Below are 18,303 nucleotides of genomic sequence, written 5' to 3' on the forward strand. Positions count from 1 at the left end.
CGCACGCACGCACGCACGCACGCACGCACATTCACGTGTACGTATCTAAACTGGACTGTGGTCAAGCTCTCTCCACCTGAGGAATTCCCTGCAGGATTCAGCTCAGGTGTTGCTCCCCAGTCAAGATGCCCTGACAACCCCGAGTCCCTCACTGAGACACCCCTCAACGCAGGGCTCAGTCAGCTCGGCCTTGCTGTATGTGATTCCCCCATCCCCCTGCCCAGGCCCGATCAGACCGGGATCCCACGCCCTCCAGGACCGCCTGGAGCCCCACCCAGCCACGCCCCCTAGAATTTCCCCCTGGACCGCCCCGATGAGGGCGGGGCCTCGTGCCCCAGTGAGGGCGTGTCTGGGGCGTGACTGGCGCGGGCCGTCCCCCTCAGGCTGCCGCGCGCCGGGCAGCCCCAGCTCAGAGAGCAGTGGCGGCGGCAGCGGCGCGGGCAGCTGGCGCCTTGCGGTCCCGCTCGGGTGCAGGGACGCACCGGCGGGCAGACGGCCGCAGGGACGGAGTGGATCCGGGGCGGGTGGGCAGTAAGGCGAAGCGTGAGCTGCGCGTGGTGAGCTGGGCTCCAGTGGCCGGCAGGTTGGTGCAAAGGACCCCGCCGGCGCTAGGAGGAGCCGGGCGAGCGGTTGTAGTGGCCAGGGGTGCGCGGTGGACTCGAGTCGGAGCAGTCGATGCGGCCCGGCCCGGCTGGGCGCGGGCTTCCCGCTCTGGAAAGTTTGCCGCCGCCGCCGCCCTGGGAGGGCTCTGCGGCAGCCAGAGAGGGAAGGAGGAGGGAGGGACCCTGGCGGGGAGGAGGCAGCCGGCGCCAGGCGGCCCGGGAGCCCTGGGCGGCGGCGGGAGGGGCGGCCGGGGGTCCGAGGGATTCGGACGAAGGAGCGGGACCACGCACTCCGCCAGTGCCACTCCAGTGACGCGCTGCCCTCCTTCCTCAGACTCCGGAGCGGCGCCCTCTCCCCGGCGCCGGAGCCGGGCCGTGGTGGTGGGGGGCAGAATGCCGGCGCGCGCCACTTGAGGACGCCGGGACCCCTCCCCAGCCATGGGTGTTCTGGCCTGCGTGCTCGCGCTCTGCGTGGCGGTGGCCAGAGCCGCTTCCGAACCCCCGGACACGGAGCAGCGCGCCGTGCGGAGAGCGGCAGGTAAGGACTGACTCCAGGTGCCTTGGGAGGGGCCGGGCCCTGGCCGGCAGTGTCGACCCGGGACTGGCCCTTGAGTGGGAGCGGGCGTCAGGTTGAGTGGCACCACGGGGCCAGTGCTCGAGTTCTGCCCCCGCCCTCTCTCGAGATCGTGGCCAGAGTCGACGCGGCAGTTTATGGGGTGTTTGGAGCCGCAAGGCCACCACCCAAGTGCGAGGCCGTCGGGGAGCGGCACGCGGCGGCGGCGTACTCTGCAGCTCTGCAGCCGTGTCTCGTCGAGGGGGCCACGGGGACCTGACACAGCTCCCACAATCCCCATTGGTGGTCCCGGTTTGGTGCGGACAGGGTTTTTGTTGGTGGTCCTCCTTTTCCCGAGGTACAGTTCTTGGTCAGCTTCCACCCAAGTAAGGACTGGACGTGGGGCATTAAGTGGGGTGCAACAGCCGAATCCCAGATCCTGTAGCTCAGTGGCCTGTGTGACAGCCTTCAGCGCCACTACTGTCCCTCCCCCCCCCCCCAATCCTGTTCTGAACGTGCTGGGCCAAGGGTTCTACCTCTAGGGCTGCGCACGACCGCCAGGCTGAGCTCTAGGAGGCTATAGGCCTCTGTCCGAGGGTCGTGGGGTCAAAGTCCAGTGGGACTTCGAGTGTCAGGGAACGGGGCGGGCCACAGAGGGGAGAGGAGGGTGCCCCGGCCCGCCCTGCACTCGCGCGGCCACCCTGAGGTGAGCCGTGCGCGGCCCCTGTCCAAAGGCGGTGGCCTGGCGGGCGGCCGCGCGAGGGAGGCCCTCGCCCGGTGAGCTGTCGCCCCACCCGGGCCCAGACCCGAACAGCCGCTCCTTTGTACCTCGGCGACCACAGACCGCGCATTGATGGCAGCGCGGCCCCGTGAGGAGGTGCGAGCGCAGCGGGACGAGGCAGATGGCGGCGTGCCCCTCCAGGCGCCCCCGAGCCCCTTTCTCCCTCGGCGGCTGCAGCCTCCCCGAACAATGTCATTTTTTTCTTAAATGAATGAAAGTGGGCCCGGTGCTTGAATGTGCGTGTCATTCAGCAGCGTGACAGAGGCCGTCGGGAGGTCAGCGCGCGCTTTTAGCGCTTGCTCGGACTGCCTGGCTTCCCGGGCGCCGAAAGGGCGGCGGCGGGGGCCGCATTAGCATGCACATTCAGATGAAGATATTATGCCCTGCGCCGGGTGTCAACGAGCCGGGCTAGGGGCTGCGGAGCGAGGCGCTGAGCTTCTCCTGGACCCCCCCCCGACCCCTACGGTGGCCTCTTTGCACACCCCCGCGGCGGGGGAAATGAAGCCAGCCTCAGCCTAGCCGGGCGGCCCGGCGCGCGCCCGCTCCCGCGCAGGCGTGGGTTCCCTGCGTCGCCGCACTGGAGCTGGTGAGACAGGTAGGGAGTTGATAGGTCAATAAACTTAATCCGGTTCCTTGACGAGATGGGCTGGGCAGTAAAAATACAAAGACCTCGTGAAGTTTACAGAGGTCCGAGCTGGCGCTTTCCCCGGGAACATAAATTACGCGGAGCGGGTGCGGGGTCAAGGGCGGTGGGGCAGGGCTTGGCCCCGGACTGCATTGGCTACTCCTAGCCCAGCCAGCGCGGCTTGTGTGCTCAGTAGGGAAAAAGGGGTAACCTGCAGGACATTGGGAGGTTGAACCCCACCCCAGCCTGGAACTGTATTTGGGGGAAATAGTGCCTTTCTCCTTCCAGAGCGTTGCCTGCAGCCTCCCCCACTCCTAGGAAGGACTGGACTTTGAACCTTGAAGGCCTGTGGGTGGTTCATTAACCTGGGCTCATCCTGTCCGTTAAAGCTCTATACAGAGTTAAGGAGCCCCTTGCCCTTCCAGGCTTAGGTCACACTTGCTGAAATTGGGACCCTGAATCCCTCCCCCCATACTCTTTTTTTTAACCTAGAAGCGGAACTGAAGAGTGGGTTCTGAGGAAGTCAGAGGAGGGGGAGTCCTGGGGGGTGGTTCTTGAGGAAAGACAGTTTGACCACAGTGGCTCAGGAGTGAATGAGCTGCGAGCAGAGCTGCTTGGATTGTGTCTGCCTGGATGTCTGGGTCTGTAGGCTGCAGGCTCCTTGCTCAGGCTCAGATGCCCTCAAACCTGGGTTTTGTCACCTGTCCTGTCCAGGAGGACTGGTAATGGTAGGGTTGTTTCCAGGATTAGGGTGGATAATCCTCAGTAAATCCTCATTAGGCTGCCCAGGCCTCCAATCCCCCCCCCACACACCCCGAATTTTTTACAAAACTTTGCAGAATGTCTACTCGTGGAATTGGGTGGGAGGATGTGAAATACCGGAAGACCTCTTTCTTGGATTATTTTAATCATGAACCTGGCTGTACCTCCCATACAGGCTGCAGAATTAGCTACCAGTGCAGACACCAGCTTGGATCCAGGCCCTTGGTTTGCTCCAAAGCCCAAATCCCCCAAATTCCTTGGGGCAACCAACCTCAGAAACTGGTTTGAATTTGTGTTCTGTGGGGTGTGGTACCCAGTTCCTCTAGGCAAAGGAACACAGCCTTCCTAGCAGGATTGCCTGCTGTGAACTGATGACATCTGTGTGGATCAAGAGGCTCTCAGCCTCAACTTTTATGGGCTCCACCACTTAACTGGGCAAGAGGGCCTGGGCCCCAACTGTGCAAAATGAGATATGTACCTTGTGCCACAGTAGGGGAAATTGAGGCAAGCAATCCAAAAGACCTCAGGTGCAGTACAGCCCCTCTGAGACACAGTGCCCCTTGTCCTGCATGAGTGAGCTGTTAGCATATGCACCCTGGGCCATCTCAGCATAATATGGCAATAGGGACATGAATGAGGATTAGGTGCTATGAGACCCATGTTATGGGAATGCTCCCCCCAGGGAGCCACAATAGAAGCACCACGTAGTATTGTCCCCCCTTTTGTTGGTGTAACCTGGGCTTTGTTCCTGTGTGCTCCTGATGGCTCCTTTGGCCTGTGCTTTTTTGCCCCTTCTGGTTGTCAGTATCCAGGTGGGCTATGGGATAGACAGAATCAGGCCTGGCTCAGAGGCCAGAGACTGGTGTGGCTACCTCCTCAAGGTGAGCCTGACCCTGGCTCTCTTAGTATACACTCAGGCTTAGTACCACCCAGTCCTTCCCTTGTCCCCTGTCTGACACTCTTCTTTTAAAATTATTTTTATTTATTTATTTATTTGAAGAGAGAGAGAATGGGCATGCAGGGCATCCAGCCACTGCAAATGAACTACAGATGCATGTGCCATGGGCATCTGGCTTACATGGGTCCTGGGGAATTGCACCTGGGTCCTTGTAGCTTTGCAGGCAAGTCCTTAACTGCCATCTCTCCACTCCCCCCACCATCTGACTCTTGATTCAGCTTCTCCCCAAGGCCCATAGATCTGGGGGTGAGATCATGGAAGACAGACACTGTTGCCTGCCTGTCTCCCCCCCCCCCCCCCCCGCCCATCCTGACAAAGTCCAGGTGTCTCTGGCTTCTGATGACTTTTAGATAGGGTAGGTAGACAGGTCAAGAGTTTGCCCTCAGCTGACTGTAAGGACACTTTTCCCCATCCCACACTGGCAGTCATCTGCTAGGCAGGCTAGCCTGGGAGTTGCTATGCCCTGCCAAGTACCTCACTGGACCAGGTTGAAACAAATACTTGTGTGAATGGCTTGACCTGTTGTCCTGCTCACACCACACTGGAACCAACTGGCTATTGCTCTTGGGCCAGGGCCTGGACTGAGGCTATTGACCAGTCTGTTCTTGGCTTTCTGGGGGGCCTCAGACTGCTTTCAGCACTGGGTGGTCCCCATAGGACATCGTGGCCAGGCCTGAAGAGAGAGATGTCAGACAGGAGACCCTTGGCTACAGGGCCCACCTAGGGGTAGGTTGTGAACTCTGGGTCCTTGTGGAACATAAACTTTGTGGCTCCTTCTGGGTTCATATGGATCCTTCTGGCTGTCCATATCCTGGTGGGCTGTGGGATAGGCAGAATCAGGCCTGGCTCAGGAGCCAGGGATTGGTATGGCCAGAGTGGGCAGCTGGGCCTCGAATCTAGGCCATGCGTCTGCAGAATGACAAGTGATGGTGCAGCCGATCCAGCTGGGTCTGGGGAGGGAGGTCTGCCCAGCAGGACCACCCACTCCTGTCCCGGGCCCTGAGCCCAGCTGCCCCCATGCTGGGTATTGTCTGGCCCTATCTGGGAGGCCTGAGGGTGATAGTCAGACAAGCTGATGGTACATCCCTGGGTCTAAGGCTTTTGGGTTCCCTCATGAGCTGGTCAGCACCTGGGCAAAGGAGTGGCTATCCATGTCTGACTACTGGAGGGGCTGTGCTTCTGTCCCAGCTTCCCTGCCTTCAGGATGGGGCACTGATTCTACTTGTGCTATGGTTCCAGTGCCAACTACCTCATATGGCCACTCTGACATCCTCCTCCAAGCCTAGTCCTCATTTGTAAAATGGGGGTCCTGGGCACCCAGCCACCCTGTGAGCCTACCTGAGCCCCTCATCCCACTAGCCTAAGACCAAGTGGCCAGACATGGCTGCCTGCCTGTTTGCTTTCTTGCTTGCTTTTTTCCTAAGGCAGAGTCTCACTCTAGTACAGTCTGACCAGGAACTCACTCTGTATCCCCAGGCTAGCCTCAAATTCATAGCAATTCTCCTGTCTCAGCCTCCTGAGTTCTGGGACTAAGGGTGTGTGTCACCATCTCAGCTATCCTAGGGTCATTTCTTTATGTTGGTACTATTTTTCTGCCTGGCTACTTTTAGTGTCTATCAAACTGCTGGGCAGACTGCCCTATAACCTCACATGTGTATAGGGACACACGTGTATGCAGGTGCCTGTGTATGTGTGGAAGCCAGAAGTTAACACCAGAGATTTTCCTTAGTCACACTCCACTTTATTGGAGATAGGATCTCTATTTGAACATAGAGCTTGCTGATTTTGATAGACTAGCTAGCCAGTAAACCCTAGGGATAGGTAGATCCTCCTGTCTGCCTGCCCAGCAATGGGATTACAGGCACCCATCACCATGCCCAGCATTTTACATGTGTATTGGGGATCCAAATTTAAGTCCTCGTGCTTGTGTAGGGAAGTACTTTACTCACTGAGCCATCTCTCTAGTTCTCTTCCCCCCCCCCCCAAGGTAGGGTTTCTCAGTAGCCCAGTCTGACCTGGAATTCACTATGTAGTCTCAGGGTGGCCTTGAACTCTCAGTGAACCTCCTACATGCTGGGATTAAAGGTGTGTGCCACTATGCCCGGCTTTTTTAAATTTTCTTTTTTATTTTTGAGGTAGGGTCTCACTGTAGTCCAGGCTGACCTGGATTCACTATGTAGTATTAGGCTGGCCTTGAACTCATGGCCATCCTCCTAACTCTGCCTCCCAAGTTTCTGGGAGGTATGCATCACTATGCCTGGGTTTTTTTTTAATTTTTTTTTTTTTTGTGGCCAAAGTATTTTTATTAAGCCTAAACATAGAACTTGATAACAAAGTGAGTCTACCTGGGCCTTATTGTGTCTAACAGAGCAAGCAATGTGGTGCTATCAAGCTGCACAAATACGTACGTAGAGCACATTGACACACACTATATAAATGACACGTGAGATGATAAACTCAAGAGATGGCATGCTACCCCATATTATTAAGAATTACATGACTGGTGAGATGCCTCGGTGGTTAAGGCACTTGCCTGCAAAGCCTGAGGACCTGGGTTTGATTCCCTAGTACCCACATAAAGCCAGATGCACAAGGTGACATATATGTCCGGAGTTCATTTGCAGTGCCTAAAGATTCTGGTGCGCCCATTCTTTCTCTCTGTCTATCTTCCTCTTTCTCTCATAAGTAACTAAAATATAAAGAAGCCATTTCCCTCCTCCTTTGAAAAATGAATTACAGGGCTGGAGAGATGGCTTAGTGGTTAAGGCATTTGCCTTCAAAGCCGAAGGACCTAGGTTCGATTCCTCAGGACCCACGTAAGCCAGATGCATGTGTCTGGAGTTTGTTTGTAGTGGCTGGTGTGCCCATTCTTACTCTCTCTCTCTCTCCTTCTCTCTCCTTCTGTCTGACTCTGTCTCTCACAAATACATAAATAAAAGTAAATTATTTTTTAAAAATGAATTACAATGTACTTTGGTTCATTAAGGACTCAATGTACTTCTACAATAACAAAAAGACCTTACAGAATTGATCTCATCAAAATTCTTTCTTTGGGCTGGAGAGATGGCTTAGCAGTTAAGCGCTTGCCTGTGAAGCCTAAGGACCCTGGTTTGAGGCTCGATTCCCCAGGACCCACGTTAGCCAGATGTACAAGGAGGCGCATGTGCCTGTAGTTCTTTTGCAGGGGCTGGAGGCCCTGGCGCTCCCATTCTCTCTCTGTCTCCTCCCTTCTCTCTCTGTCTGTCGCTCTAAAAATAAATAAATAAACAAAATTCTTTTTTTTTTACAAAAAGGTTGCATGTGTGTGGTGTGCATGTGTGTCCATGTATGTGTGAGTGCACACGCACATGTGTGCATGTGCATACAGAGGTCAGAAGTCAACACATGCTACCTTGCTCAGTTTCTTTCCACCTCAGTTTTTTTTTTTTAAATTTTTATTAACATTTTCCATGATTATAAAATATATCCCATGGTAATTCCCTCCCTCCCCATTTTTTTTTTTTTAACAAGCAGAACTGAGTAGTTTATTAGCTTGCTAAGTTAATAACTTATTTAAGAGAGAGAGAGAGAGAGGGAGGGAGGGAGAGAAGGAGAATGGATGTGCCAGGGCCTCTAGCTACTGCAAACGAACTCCAGATGATGCATGTGCCACCATGTGTATCTGGCTTATGTGGCTCTTGGGAAATAGAACCTGGGTCCTTAGGCTTTGCAGGCAAGCACCTTAACTGCTAAGCCATTTCTCCAGCCCTCCTTTTATTTATTTTTATTTCAGTTTTGAGACAGGATCTCGGCATTGAACTTGAGGCAATTCTCCTGTTTCAGTTTTCTGAGTGTAGGGATTGTAAGTGTGAGCCACCATACCTAGCTCTCTCCTTCCCTCTTATTACTGGGGTGTGTTCTATTCCCTGGCTCTACCTAAACTCTTCTTGAGTCCAAGACAAGAGCTGAGTGCTGAGAGGGATCTTGGAAGCCTCCATTCCTCCTGGGAGCTTTCTTTGGTGGAAGGATCAGAGGAAGAAAGCTTTATGGCTCCTCTCTCTCCCTTAATGCTGGGGATGAGTTCAGGGCCTAACAGATACAGGCAGGTGCTCTATATAAAGCCACCCAGCTACCGTCATGACACTTTGAAATAAGAGCTTTCAGCACCAGTAACCATTGATGGGAGAGCAGCTGTGTCCTTTTGGAAGGTGGTTTCTACCTATGGAGCAAGCTGGGATACTGACACCTCAGGGCCCTTATAGGAACAGTTTGCCCACTCCTGGGTTGACTGTTACCTGGCAGGACCCCAGGCATGCACTTTTTCATTGCTGAGCCACAGTGTGCTAGTTTGGGGTCCTGCCTCACAGCCATCCATTTTACCTACAGAAGTCCCAGGACTCAAGCCCAGCCAGCAGAAGCAGGTGGCCTTTGGCAGTGGGGATAATGTGGATCTGAGCTGCCACCCGCCTGGGGGTGGCCCCACAGGCCCCACTGTCTGGGTCAAGGATGGCACGGGACTGGTGGCCTCCCACCGTATCCTGGTGGGGCCTCATCAGCTGCAGGTGTTGAATGCCTCCCATGAGGATTCGGGGATCTACAGCTGCCAGCAGCGGCTCACACAGCGTGTGCTGTGCCACTTCAGTGTGCGCGTGACAGGTTAGTGCTAGTGGCTGGGGTCACCTAGTGTCATGGCCAGGAGAGATCAGGGTGGTCCCAGGTGGGGATGGCTGCAAGATACCTGGCCCAAGGGTCTTGCAAGGTAGAGTCTCGCTCTAGCTCAGGCTGACCTGGAATTCACTGTGTAGTCTCAGGGTGGCCTCTAATTCATGGCAATCCCCCTACCTCTGCCTCCTGAGTACTAGGATTAAAGGTGTGCACCACCACGCCAGCCAGGTCTTGCTTCTTGTTGGTCTAGGAGGCTATCACAGAGCCGCTGCTCATTTGTTTCTGCTTTGCAGATGCTCCGTCCTCAGGAGATGATGAAGATGGGGAGGACATGGCTGAAGATACAGGTAAGATCAGAGTCCAGGCATGCTGGGTTGGCCAGGGTGTTGTTCCTTCCTTCCTACCTAATTCTGTCCTGGGTTGTAGGTGGCAGTGTGAGGGTTAGAGGGTGACCCAGTGCTTCAGATGGGGAGATTAAGACTCAGGGGTTCCAGTGGCAAGGGGTGGGGGGAGGAGGCAAGGTTGCCTCCCAGGACTTTGATGTTGACTTGTGAGAAAGGGTGTCCCAGGTGTGAGTATAGCTGGGCACAGGACTCAGGTGGCTGCTGTTCTTTGAATGGACCCAGGGATTAAAGATACCTGGGGCTGCCACGGGCCAACAGGAGGGGTGGGTGGCTGTGTTAGGCGGGGATATGCATTGTAAAGAGGTTGTCATAGTGTTGTCCATAGGTGGGCCATGGGTGTGTGAGGACAGCTGAGTGTGCTAGTGTCCATGTGCTGTGGCCTAGACCTGTGTCTGAGTGGACCCTACCCAGCCAGTGAGGGTCTTCTGTTTTTGGAGGATCTGAGTCTGAAATGCCAAGAAATGTGTGTGTGTGTGTGTGTAGATGAAGGACAGACATGGTGGGGGAGGTGGTTATGTGTGAACTGATTCCTCTGGGCTTTCTGGACCCTTTAGACTGGAGTGGTCAGTGTTGAGGAGGAATCACATGGAACCATACAGAAATAGAACTGAAAGGAAAACAGGGAAGTGGGCCTTGGAAGAAGAATGGTGGGGGAGCAGGTACTAGGGACTTGTATGAGATTTTAGCTTATGGAACCCCCATAGGAATGGGATTGGGTTGTAGGGCTGAGACCAAGAAAGGGAGCAGTTTGTCATTTCTCTTTTTCCCTTTGGCTACGAGAGCAAAAACTCCAGCCCAGTTGCCATGCCCCCAGCCTGTGACACACCCAGTGCTCTAGCCTTGAGTTGTTTGCCCCTTGCCTTCCTATGTCCAGATTGATGTTTGTGTCCCATATGGGCTTCAGCTATGAGATCACTGAGCTCATCTTTTGGACATTGTCTGGCAGTGGGCAATATTGTCATGTAGTCTCTTAGTATGGGGCACAATCTGCTGGTCTTAGTCACCCTAGGAACCTGGGAGGGCAGCTCAGAGCTCAAAGAAGCCTCCCACCAGTGTCTGTGCTCACTGCTGAATACCTCCTCCCAGAGGTGCATGTGGCCTTGTGGTGCTGGGCAGAGAGGTCACTGTGGGTTAGTGCTGCCTCCCTCCTCTGTCCTGGTTCCCTCCTGTGTTCCTCATGAGAGACACTGGCCCAGCCTCTACATGAATGTGGGTAGCAAGACAATTCCCCACCCAGCCCAGAGGAGGGAGGAAACCCATTGTGGAGGGGAGGCATGATCTACAGAGTGCCCACTAGGCCCTGGGTACCGCAGAACGTGGCTTGGGGTTTCTTATAGCCTGACTGGTACCACTAGGGACTGCTTCTGCCTCTTGTACCTACCTCAAAGGGGAGGAGACACAGCCAACTTTGGGAGTGGGGCTGGATGCACAATGTCCAGATTCCAGGGAGCCTGTCCAGACAAAGCAGGGGACCTGGCCAGGCCAGCACTTTGCACATAGTGGGGGAAACTGGCTAGAGGATGAGCAAGGCAGCTTTGGAAGGTGGGGTGTTGTTATGGTCTTTATGGGCGTCTGTACCTGCAGGGGCCCCTTATTGGACTCGGCCAGAGCGCATGGATAAGAAGCTGCTGGCTGTGCCAGCTGCCAACACTGTTCGCTTCCGCTGCCCGGCTGCTGGCAACCCCACTCCTTCTATCTCCTGGTTGAAGAATGGCAAGGAATTCCGTGGAGAGCATCGCATAGGTGGCATCAAGGTGGGTCAGGGCCCTGATGCATGAGCACAGAAGGCAGGGCCTGTGGATGCTCACCACGCGCCACTTGTCACCTGCAGCTGCGGCACCAGCAGTGGAGCCTAGTCATGGAGAGTGTGGTACCCTCCGACCGCGGCAACTACACCTGTGTGGTGGAGAACAAGTTTGGCAGCATCCGGCAGACATACACGCTGGACGTGCTGGGTGAGGGCTGGGTTGGGTGAGCCAAGGTGGGTCACCCTTGGGCTCCCTTACCTGCTATCCCTGACCCATCTGTCTCTGCAGAGCGCTCCCCGCACCGGCCCATCCTGCAGGCAGGTCTGCCAGCCAACCAGACAGCAGTTCTGGGCAGTGATGTGGAGTTCCATTGTAAGGTGTACAGTGATGCACAGCCACATATCCAGTGGCTAAAGCACGTGGAGGTGAATGGCAGCAAGGTGGGACCTGATGGCACGCCCTACGTCACCGTGCTCAAGGTGGGCTCTGCCACTGGCCAGGGTGGATGGGTGGGGAGTCTGGTGTTAACTCTTAGCTGAGGGGTGTGTTGGGGTTTGGTTCCAGGTATTGGAACTACTGGGGAGGTAGGGAGACTTGGGGCCTGGGGAGGGGCAGCCTTGTCCCAGTTCTTCACCCTGCTGTGAGCCCCAGGCAGGCTCTGCTGCATGTGGGGTCTGTCTCCCTATCTGCCTAGAAGGCCAGGCCTCCACTCACACACTCCATCACTTGGAGCTGGGCCTACAGAAGGTCTTATCTTGGGTGGGCTGGAGTTCAGGTGAAAGCTGAGTTCAGGTGAAAGCTGTGGTGGCCCCGGGCAGGAGGGATGACTGCTGAATCCCTTGGTGCCCTTGGATCCCAGAAGACTAGGTAGCCACTTTCTGAACTGGTCTGGATTGGCTGTCATCATCATCTTGCAGTGTGGCGCTGGTTCTGCTCTGCCCCTTCTGCCCGAAGCTTTGTTCCATGGCCTTGGGTGGGGGCCACTTGAGTTGGGACATTGCAACATTGGAAGCTCAAAGAGAAACATCTGTTCAGAATCAAGGCGGTCTGCTGGGGGAGGGGAACAGGCACTGGCTGGGAATAGGAATCCTGATTGTCAGCAGAGGCCACCAGAGCCCTGTCCTCTGTGCCTCCTTTTGTGGGCATTCAGGAGAGTGTACTGGAGCCTTGCCATGATCTCTGGGGTGGGAGCATGGGGACTGAGCTCTGGTGGGGAGGGGGGCCATACACTGAGAAGGCCAGTCTATGAAACCATGCTTACCACCACCATGACGTGCCTCTAGGCAGCCTTTAGGGCATTGCTGCCCAGCCTTCATCTTGTCCTTGGGGGTCTCCCACACCCTGCCTCAACTTCAAATCCTCATGCCCGGCTGGGGCTGGCTTGGGCCTGCCTGAGCCCAGTCTCTTGTCCCCGCAGTCTTGGATCAGTGAGAATGTGGAGGCAGACGCACGCCTCCGCCTGGCCAATGTGTCGGAGCGGGATGGGGGCGAGTACCTCTGTCGAGCCACCAATTTCATAGGCGTGGCTGAGAAGGCCTTTTGGCTGCGCGTTCACAGGCCCCAAGCAGGTAACGACTCTGTCCCATGCCTGCCTGGCACGCCGAGCTCCAGCTCCAACGCCCTGGCCATGCGCCTGCCTGCACTCCCTGCATGACCCTGTCTTGCTCGTTCCTGCCTGTGGCTCGCACTCAGCTTGTGATGCCTCAGCAACACTGGTAGCTCTGGCCACCACTGACCGCCTGCTTAGAGACCCCTAGACCTGTGCTGACCCTTCCTGCACCTCCTACTTACACACCCAAAAGGTCCTTAGAGCCTGCTAGGGGCTGAGCCCCACAGTGTTTGTGAGCAGCCACCTTCTACCCATCTCTGGCCAACTCTGGTGCCTGCTAGCTTCCAACCCATCTATCTTTCCATCTTTCTGTCTACACCCTCTTATTTCTATGCTAACCCTGCATGCTGCCTGTGTGCAGCACTGTGCTGCCCGCCCACCTGCCACTCATCTGGGACAGAGGACTCGCCACCGGTGGAGGGACTGGCTTCAGGCTCGGTGCCAACTCACGAGGCAGAAGGCCCTGGGCCACCATGACCGTGACTGTAGCAGGGCTGTGGTGGTGGCCGAGGCGGTGGTGGTGGTGATGGTGGTGGTGGCGGCGTTTTCTTTGCAGCTCAGCTGGATCATCACCATGTGGACTGTGCTATGGTGCCCAAGGGGAGGTGCTGGCGCTCGCCTATCGCGCTCTGTTCTCTCTCTTTATAGACGGCAGGCGCTAACACCACCGACAAGGAGCTAGAGGTTCTGTCCTTGCACAATGTCACCTTTGAGGATGCAGGGGAGTACACCTGCCTGGCGGGCAATTCTATCGGGTTCTCTCATCACTCTGCGTGGCTGGTGGTGCTGCCAGGTACTGGCTCCTGCTGCTGCTCGTGCTGCACCTCTACTCTTGGGTTTCTGACTCAGGACATGCCAAAGCTGCCAGGGATGGCAGGGGTACCCCTTCTCCCCATCAGCTCACACCCATGCATTCCAGAGCTCTCACCCAGCCTTGTGCCTGGTATGGAAACAGCATGGATCTAATCCATCTTGGTTCTGGAGCCTCCCCTCAACTGTCCAGCTGGGCCCCTCCACATCCCTGTGCTGAAGCTCTGGCATCTCCTGGGTGCCTGGGTGGCGGTGTGGGTGCTGCTGACTCTGCTGGGCTTCTCTCCTGGGTCTGGCCCTTGTTGACTCACAGATGTTTTGACTGCAGCACCAAGGCGAGTGGGCCACTGAGGTCATGGCTCCTCAGTTCTGAGCACCCTAGATCCCCTCCTTCCCCCACTGATGCCTGTGGCTCAGGCCCCAATGCCTGTGTCTTTGCAGCCGAGGAGGAGCTGATGGAGGCTGATGAGGCTGGCAGCGTGTATGCAGGCGTCCTCAGCTATGGGGTGGGCTTCTTCCTCTTCATCCTGGTGGTGGCAGCTGTGACGCTTTGTCGCCTGCGCAGTCCCCCCAAGAAGGGCCTGGGCTCTCCCACCGTGCACAAGGTCTCCCGCTTCCCGCTTAAGCGACAGGTAACAGAAAGTAGATACCGGGTTTTGAGCTGCCTGTCGGTCTGCCCTGGGCCTCTGAAAGATCCCACAGAGCTCATAGCCTGGGCTCTTCCCGGAATGCGTTTCTTGGCAGTACAGTGGGCTAACCACTTCCCTATCTATTCTCCACATGGAGTCCAAGTTACTTTGAGGCACAAACCTTTAGTCACCTTGTGGAAGTTAGAGCAGCTTTCTTCTTGGTCGCATGCCTTGTTTTCCATAGACATGGTCTTGCCATTCCTGGGGGGCAGCACCCTCCCTCCCCTTCTCCAACCCTAGACCACATTGTGTGGCACCAACCTGCCCCTGCTGACCCAAGCAGGTGTCCTTGGAGTCCAACTCATCCATGAACTCCAACACACCCCTGGTCCGCATCGCCCGGCTATCTTCAGGAGAAGGCCCTGTGCTAGCCAATGTTTCTGAGCTTGAACTGCCTGCCGACCCCAAGTGGGAACTGTCCCGTGCCAGGTTAGTGGTACCGACGGACACATCTGTGAAAGGATGGGGGAGGTCATTTGGAGGTGGAGTTCAGGGAAAAGACTCACCCCTTTCAGGTCACTACCTGAAAGGCATGACACAGCTGTAGGGCTTCCTGGAATCAATAGCACAGGGCCACGAGGGCTGAGTGGGGCTGGGCACATATATTCACTGCCTTTACTTCTGTGGCCAGGCTGACCCTGGGCAAGCCTCTTGGGGAGGGCTGCTTTGGCCAGGTTGTCATGGCAGAGGCCATTGGCATCGACAAGGACCGTGCTGCCAAACCTGTCACTGTGGCCGTGAAGATGCTGAAAGGTGAGGGAGGGAAGCAGCAAGGGGCACCTGGGGGCTGTGGGAGACACAGCCTAATGCCTCCCTCCTGGCACAGACGATGCCACTGACAAGGACCTGTCTGACCTGGTGTCTGAGATGGAGATGATGAAGATGATTGGCAAGCACAAGAACATCATCAACCTGTTGGGGGCTTGCACGCAGGGTGGTAGGTACAGTGGGCAGGTAGGTGGGGGTCGTCCCCACTGGGTCCCACAGCACCTCTGACATACCTGTGCTCCCAGGTCCCCTGTATGTGCTGGTGGAGTATGCAGCGAAGGGCAACCTGAGGGAGTACCTGCGGGCACGCCGGCCTCCCGGCATGGACTACTCCTTTGACACTTGCAGGCTGCCAGAAGAGCAGCTCACCTGTAAGGACCTGGTGTCTTGTGCCTATCAGGTGGCCCGGGGCATGGAGTACCTTGCCTCCCAGAAGGTGAGTAGGGGCACACATGTGGGGGGATGGAAGAGGGGGAGAAATGGATGGTCTCTTTGTGGAGGTAGGTAGGGGTCAGCTCAGCCATGGCTGCTCCCTGCCCAGTGCATTCACAGAGACCTGGCTGCCCGCAATGTGCTGGTGACTGAGGACAATGTGATGAAAATTGCAGACTTCGGCCTGGCTCGCGATGTACACAACCTGGACTATTACAAGAAGACCACAAATGTGAGCCGGGCCAGGGTGGGTAGGGCCCAAGTCAGGGGGCAACTGGCAGCTAACATCTATCCCCACCCCAGGGCCGGCTGCCTGTGAAGTGGATGGCGCCTGAAGCCCTGTTTGACCGAGTGTACACCCACCAGAGTGATGTGTATGTGTCCCCATGTGGGATTGGGAGCGGGTAGGGATAACCAGAATCCCAGCAATGTATCTCATAGCTGTCAGGGCTGCAGTGTTCTCAGGCAGAAGTCTTTGTCCCCTCGTTAGGCCAGTGCTGCATAGCCCTGGTCTCTCTTCATGACCCTCTTTCTGCACCTTGCACACTGGTGAAATGTCTTACGGTGGGATTGCTGCAGGAGTGGGCCAGGAGTCACAGGCCTTCTGAATTTTCTCCCCTGCAGCTGGTCCTTTGGGGTCTTGCTCTGGGAAATCTTCACACTGGGGGGATCGCCATACCCTGGCATCCCCGTGGAAGAACTTTTCAAGTTGCTGAAGGAGGGCCACCGTATGGACAAACCAGCTAACTGCACACATGACCTGTGAGTGGCTATCCCTTGCCCATTCCTCCACCAAGTCCCTAGGGGTGGGATTCTTGACTGGGGCTCTTGAGGCAGGTGTGGCCAGGCAGCTGGCTGGAGCCGTATGTGTACTCACAGGTACATGATCATGCGGGAGTGCTGGCATGCTGTGCCCTCACAGAGGCCCACCTTTAAGCAACTAGTGGAGGATTTGGATCGCATCCTCACTGTGACATCCACTGATGTGAGTGCTACCTGATCCTGTCCCCCATGTGCTCTGCTTACTGTGGGGTGTTTGTACTCAGAGTTCTGGGGCGGGAAATGGACCTTTGGGGGCACAGCCTGCTGAGGCACAGTCCTGACAGTAATCCCGCCTATTGCCACTCACAGGAATACCTGGACCTGTCCGTGCCTTTTGAGCAGTACTCACCAGGAGGCCAGGACACTCCCAGTTCCAGCTCCTCAGGGGATGACTCTGTGTTCACCCATGACCTGCTGCCTCCAGCCCCATCCAGCAGCGGGGGACCTCGGACGTGAAGGGCTGCCAATATTACAGGCCAAGCCCCAGCCAATGTTTACTTTGACCCCAGCTCACCCTACTGCTGCTGGTGTGCAGTGATCCTGGCCAGTCCAATGTGACGGGCAGATAACAGACAGGACTTGCTGTGTGTGTGCGCACGTGTGTGTGTGTACATGTACTTGGCCCCTGGGTGCAGAGCCCCCCTGGGAACCTGTGCTGCTTTACAGTAATCTCCTGACTGGCCAGGGTCAGGAGCACCAAGGGGCCTTTGTTCTGGGGCCACCAAATGTAGAATGTAAGGGAGCTCACCCTGTGGTCTTGGCTTCATCTCCCACCACCACCCCACAGGGACCATCAGAGAGGGCTGGGCTCTATGTCCAGGGTGGGTCTTGGCCTCTCTAGTGCCCAAAGCTGAGCCTCCAGGGAAGCCTCACCCCACTTGTGGCGAGCCTCCCTCCTACATGGCACCTTGTGCCTGGAAGTGAGTTATAACTCCTCACCTCTAGGCCTCCTTACTTCTTACCCTGCCCCTTAGTGATTGAAATTACGGGTACCTGAAGGTGGGAGCCATTAACTTCTATCCGAAAGGTTTGTTCCAGAAGCAAGTGTACATTTATATAAATAGATGTGGTGTATGATATATATATACATATATACATATATATATATATATATATATATATAATATCTATGTGGAAGAAGGCAAGGCTGAGACCCAGGGGAGTAAAAGGCCCCATGGGGGCTTGCTGGAGAGAATGCAGAAGTGAGCCAGAGGAGCAAAGGGCTTTTCTGGCGCCACAGTTTTGTTTGTACCTGGACCTGTATATTTGTAAAGCTATTTATCAACCCCCATTGCCCTGGTACCCCACATTGATAGTGTTTGGCCAGCTGTGTGGCAGAGAGATTTAAGTTTTAACTTATTAACAGCTGAGGAGCTTTATGCTTCATTTTGAGGGGCTGTTGAAAATGTCTGACCAAGGCCTGAGGCAGCCCCTTGGAACCTGAGCAGCCCTCTTAGTTGGAAGTGGCTTCAGTGAACCTTTTTAAAAAAGAATTTCCTTTGGCCCTCTTTCACAGGAGAATTAGATTTCTATAGGATCTTTCTCTAGGAGATTTATTTTTTTGGACTTCAAAGTGAACTGGTATTTTCATACAGATTCTTCTAATTGCTGCATATTCCTGGCAGGAGCCTGTACCCAGGGAGGGGCCAGCCCTGCATGCAGGTTCAGATGTTATTAGATGTTACAAGTTTATATATATCTATATATATATAATTTATTGAGTTTTTACAAGATGTATTTGCTGTAGACTTAACACTTCTTACGCAACACTTCTAGACTTTTATAGCCTGGACTAGCTTGGGAGAGAAAGCCGTGAATTCAGTTTTGTTACTTTTTGTACTGTTACTGGGTCCCAAGCTTGGATGGCTATTCTGTGTCTGCCAAACAGAAGAGCCAGAGAAATGGTTCAGGGCAACTCTTGGGGGCACAGCATGTGGTTTGTCAGCCCACACTGGCAGACTTGGTTTTATTAACCCAGCCAACAAGCTTTCCAAAAAATAAAGATACAACTGGTTTTGATTTCCACCTGGGTTTCTTGTCTTCTGTTCTGGGATGTGGGCAGTTACGGCTTCACTGCCTGTGGGAGACAGGGCCAT

At 55.4% G+C, this 18,303-nt stretch overlaps 1 protein-coding gene across 7 annotated transcripts; it reads left to right on the forward strand.

The window, feature by feature from the left end:
- Nucleotides 1-483: 483 nt before the first annotated feature.
- Fgfr3 (fibroblast growth factor receptor 3) lies at nt 484-18,230 on the forward strand. 7 transcript variants are annotated; one of them, XM_045161142.1, is made up of 18 exons: nt 484-583; nt 937-1,140; nt 8,647-8,916; nt 9,219-9,272; nt 10,914-11,083; nt 11,161-11,284; nt 11,366-11,556; nt 12,495-12,645; nt 13,938-14,134; nt 14,469-14,614; nt 14,817-14,938; nt 15,012-15,122; nt 15,199-15,389; nt 15,495-15,617; nt 15,689-15,759; nt 16,010-16,147; nt 16,265-16,370; nt 16,517-18,230. In XM_045161142.1, the coding sequence occupies exons 2-18, from the start codon at nt 1,041-1,043 to the stop codon at nt 16,661-16,663; spliced, it is 2,412 nt and encodes an 803-aa protein (XP_045017077.1). In that variant the 5' UTR covers nt 484-583; nt 937-1,040; the 3' UTR covers nt 16,664-18,230. The 7 variants fall into 7 exon arrangements, with proteins under 7 accessions (XP_045017077.1, XP_045017078.1, XP_004656089.1 ...); XM_045161143.1 differs by having other exon boundaries at nt 13,938-14,128; nt 14,466-14,614; XM_004656032.2 differs by having other exon boundaries at nt 485-583; nt 13,938-14,128.
- Nucleotides 18,231-18,303: the final 73 nt, after the last annotated feature.

Source organism: Jaculus jaculus, chromosome 11, assembly GCF_020740685.1.
Source record: "Jaculus jaculus isolate mJacJac1 chromosome 11, mJacJac1.mat.Y.cur, whole genome shotgun sequence".
NCBI lineage: Eukaryota > Metazoa > Chordata > Mammalia > Rodentia > Dipodidae > Jaculus > Jaculus jaculus.

Coding starts and splice junctions, on each gene's coding strand:
- Fgfr3 (XM_045161142.1), top strand. CDS start 1,041: ATGGGTGTTCTGGCCTGCGTGCTCGCGCTCTGCGTGGCGGTGGCCAGA. Junction 15,618..15,688: donor ATTACAAGAAGACCACAAAT/GTGAGCCGGGCC, acceptor TCCCCACCCCAG/GGCCGGCTGCCTGTGAAGTG. Junction 16,148..16,264: donor GCTAACTGCACACATGACCT/GTGAGTGGCTAT, acceptor GTGTACTCACAG/GTACATGATCATGCGGGAGT.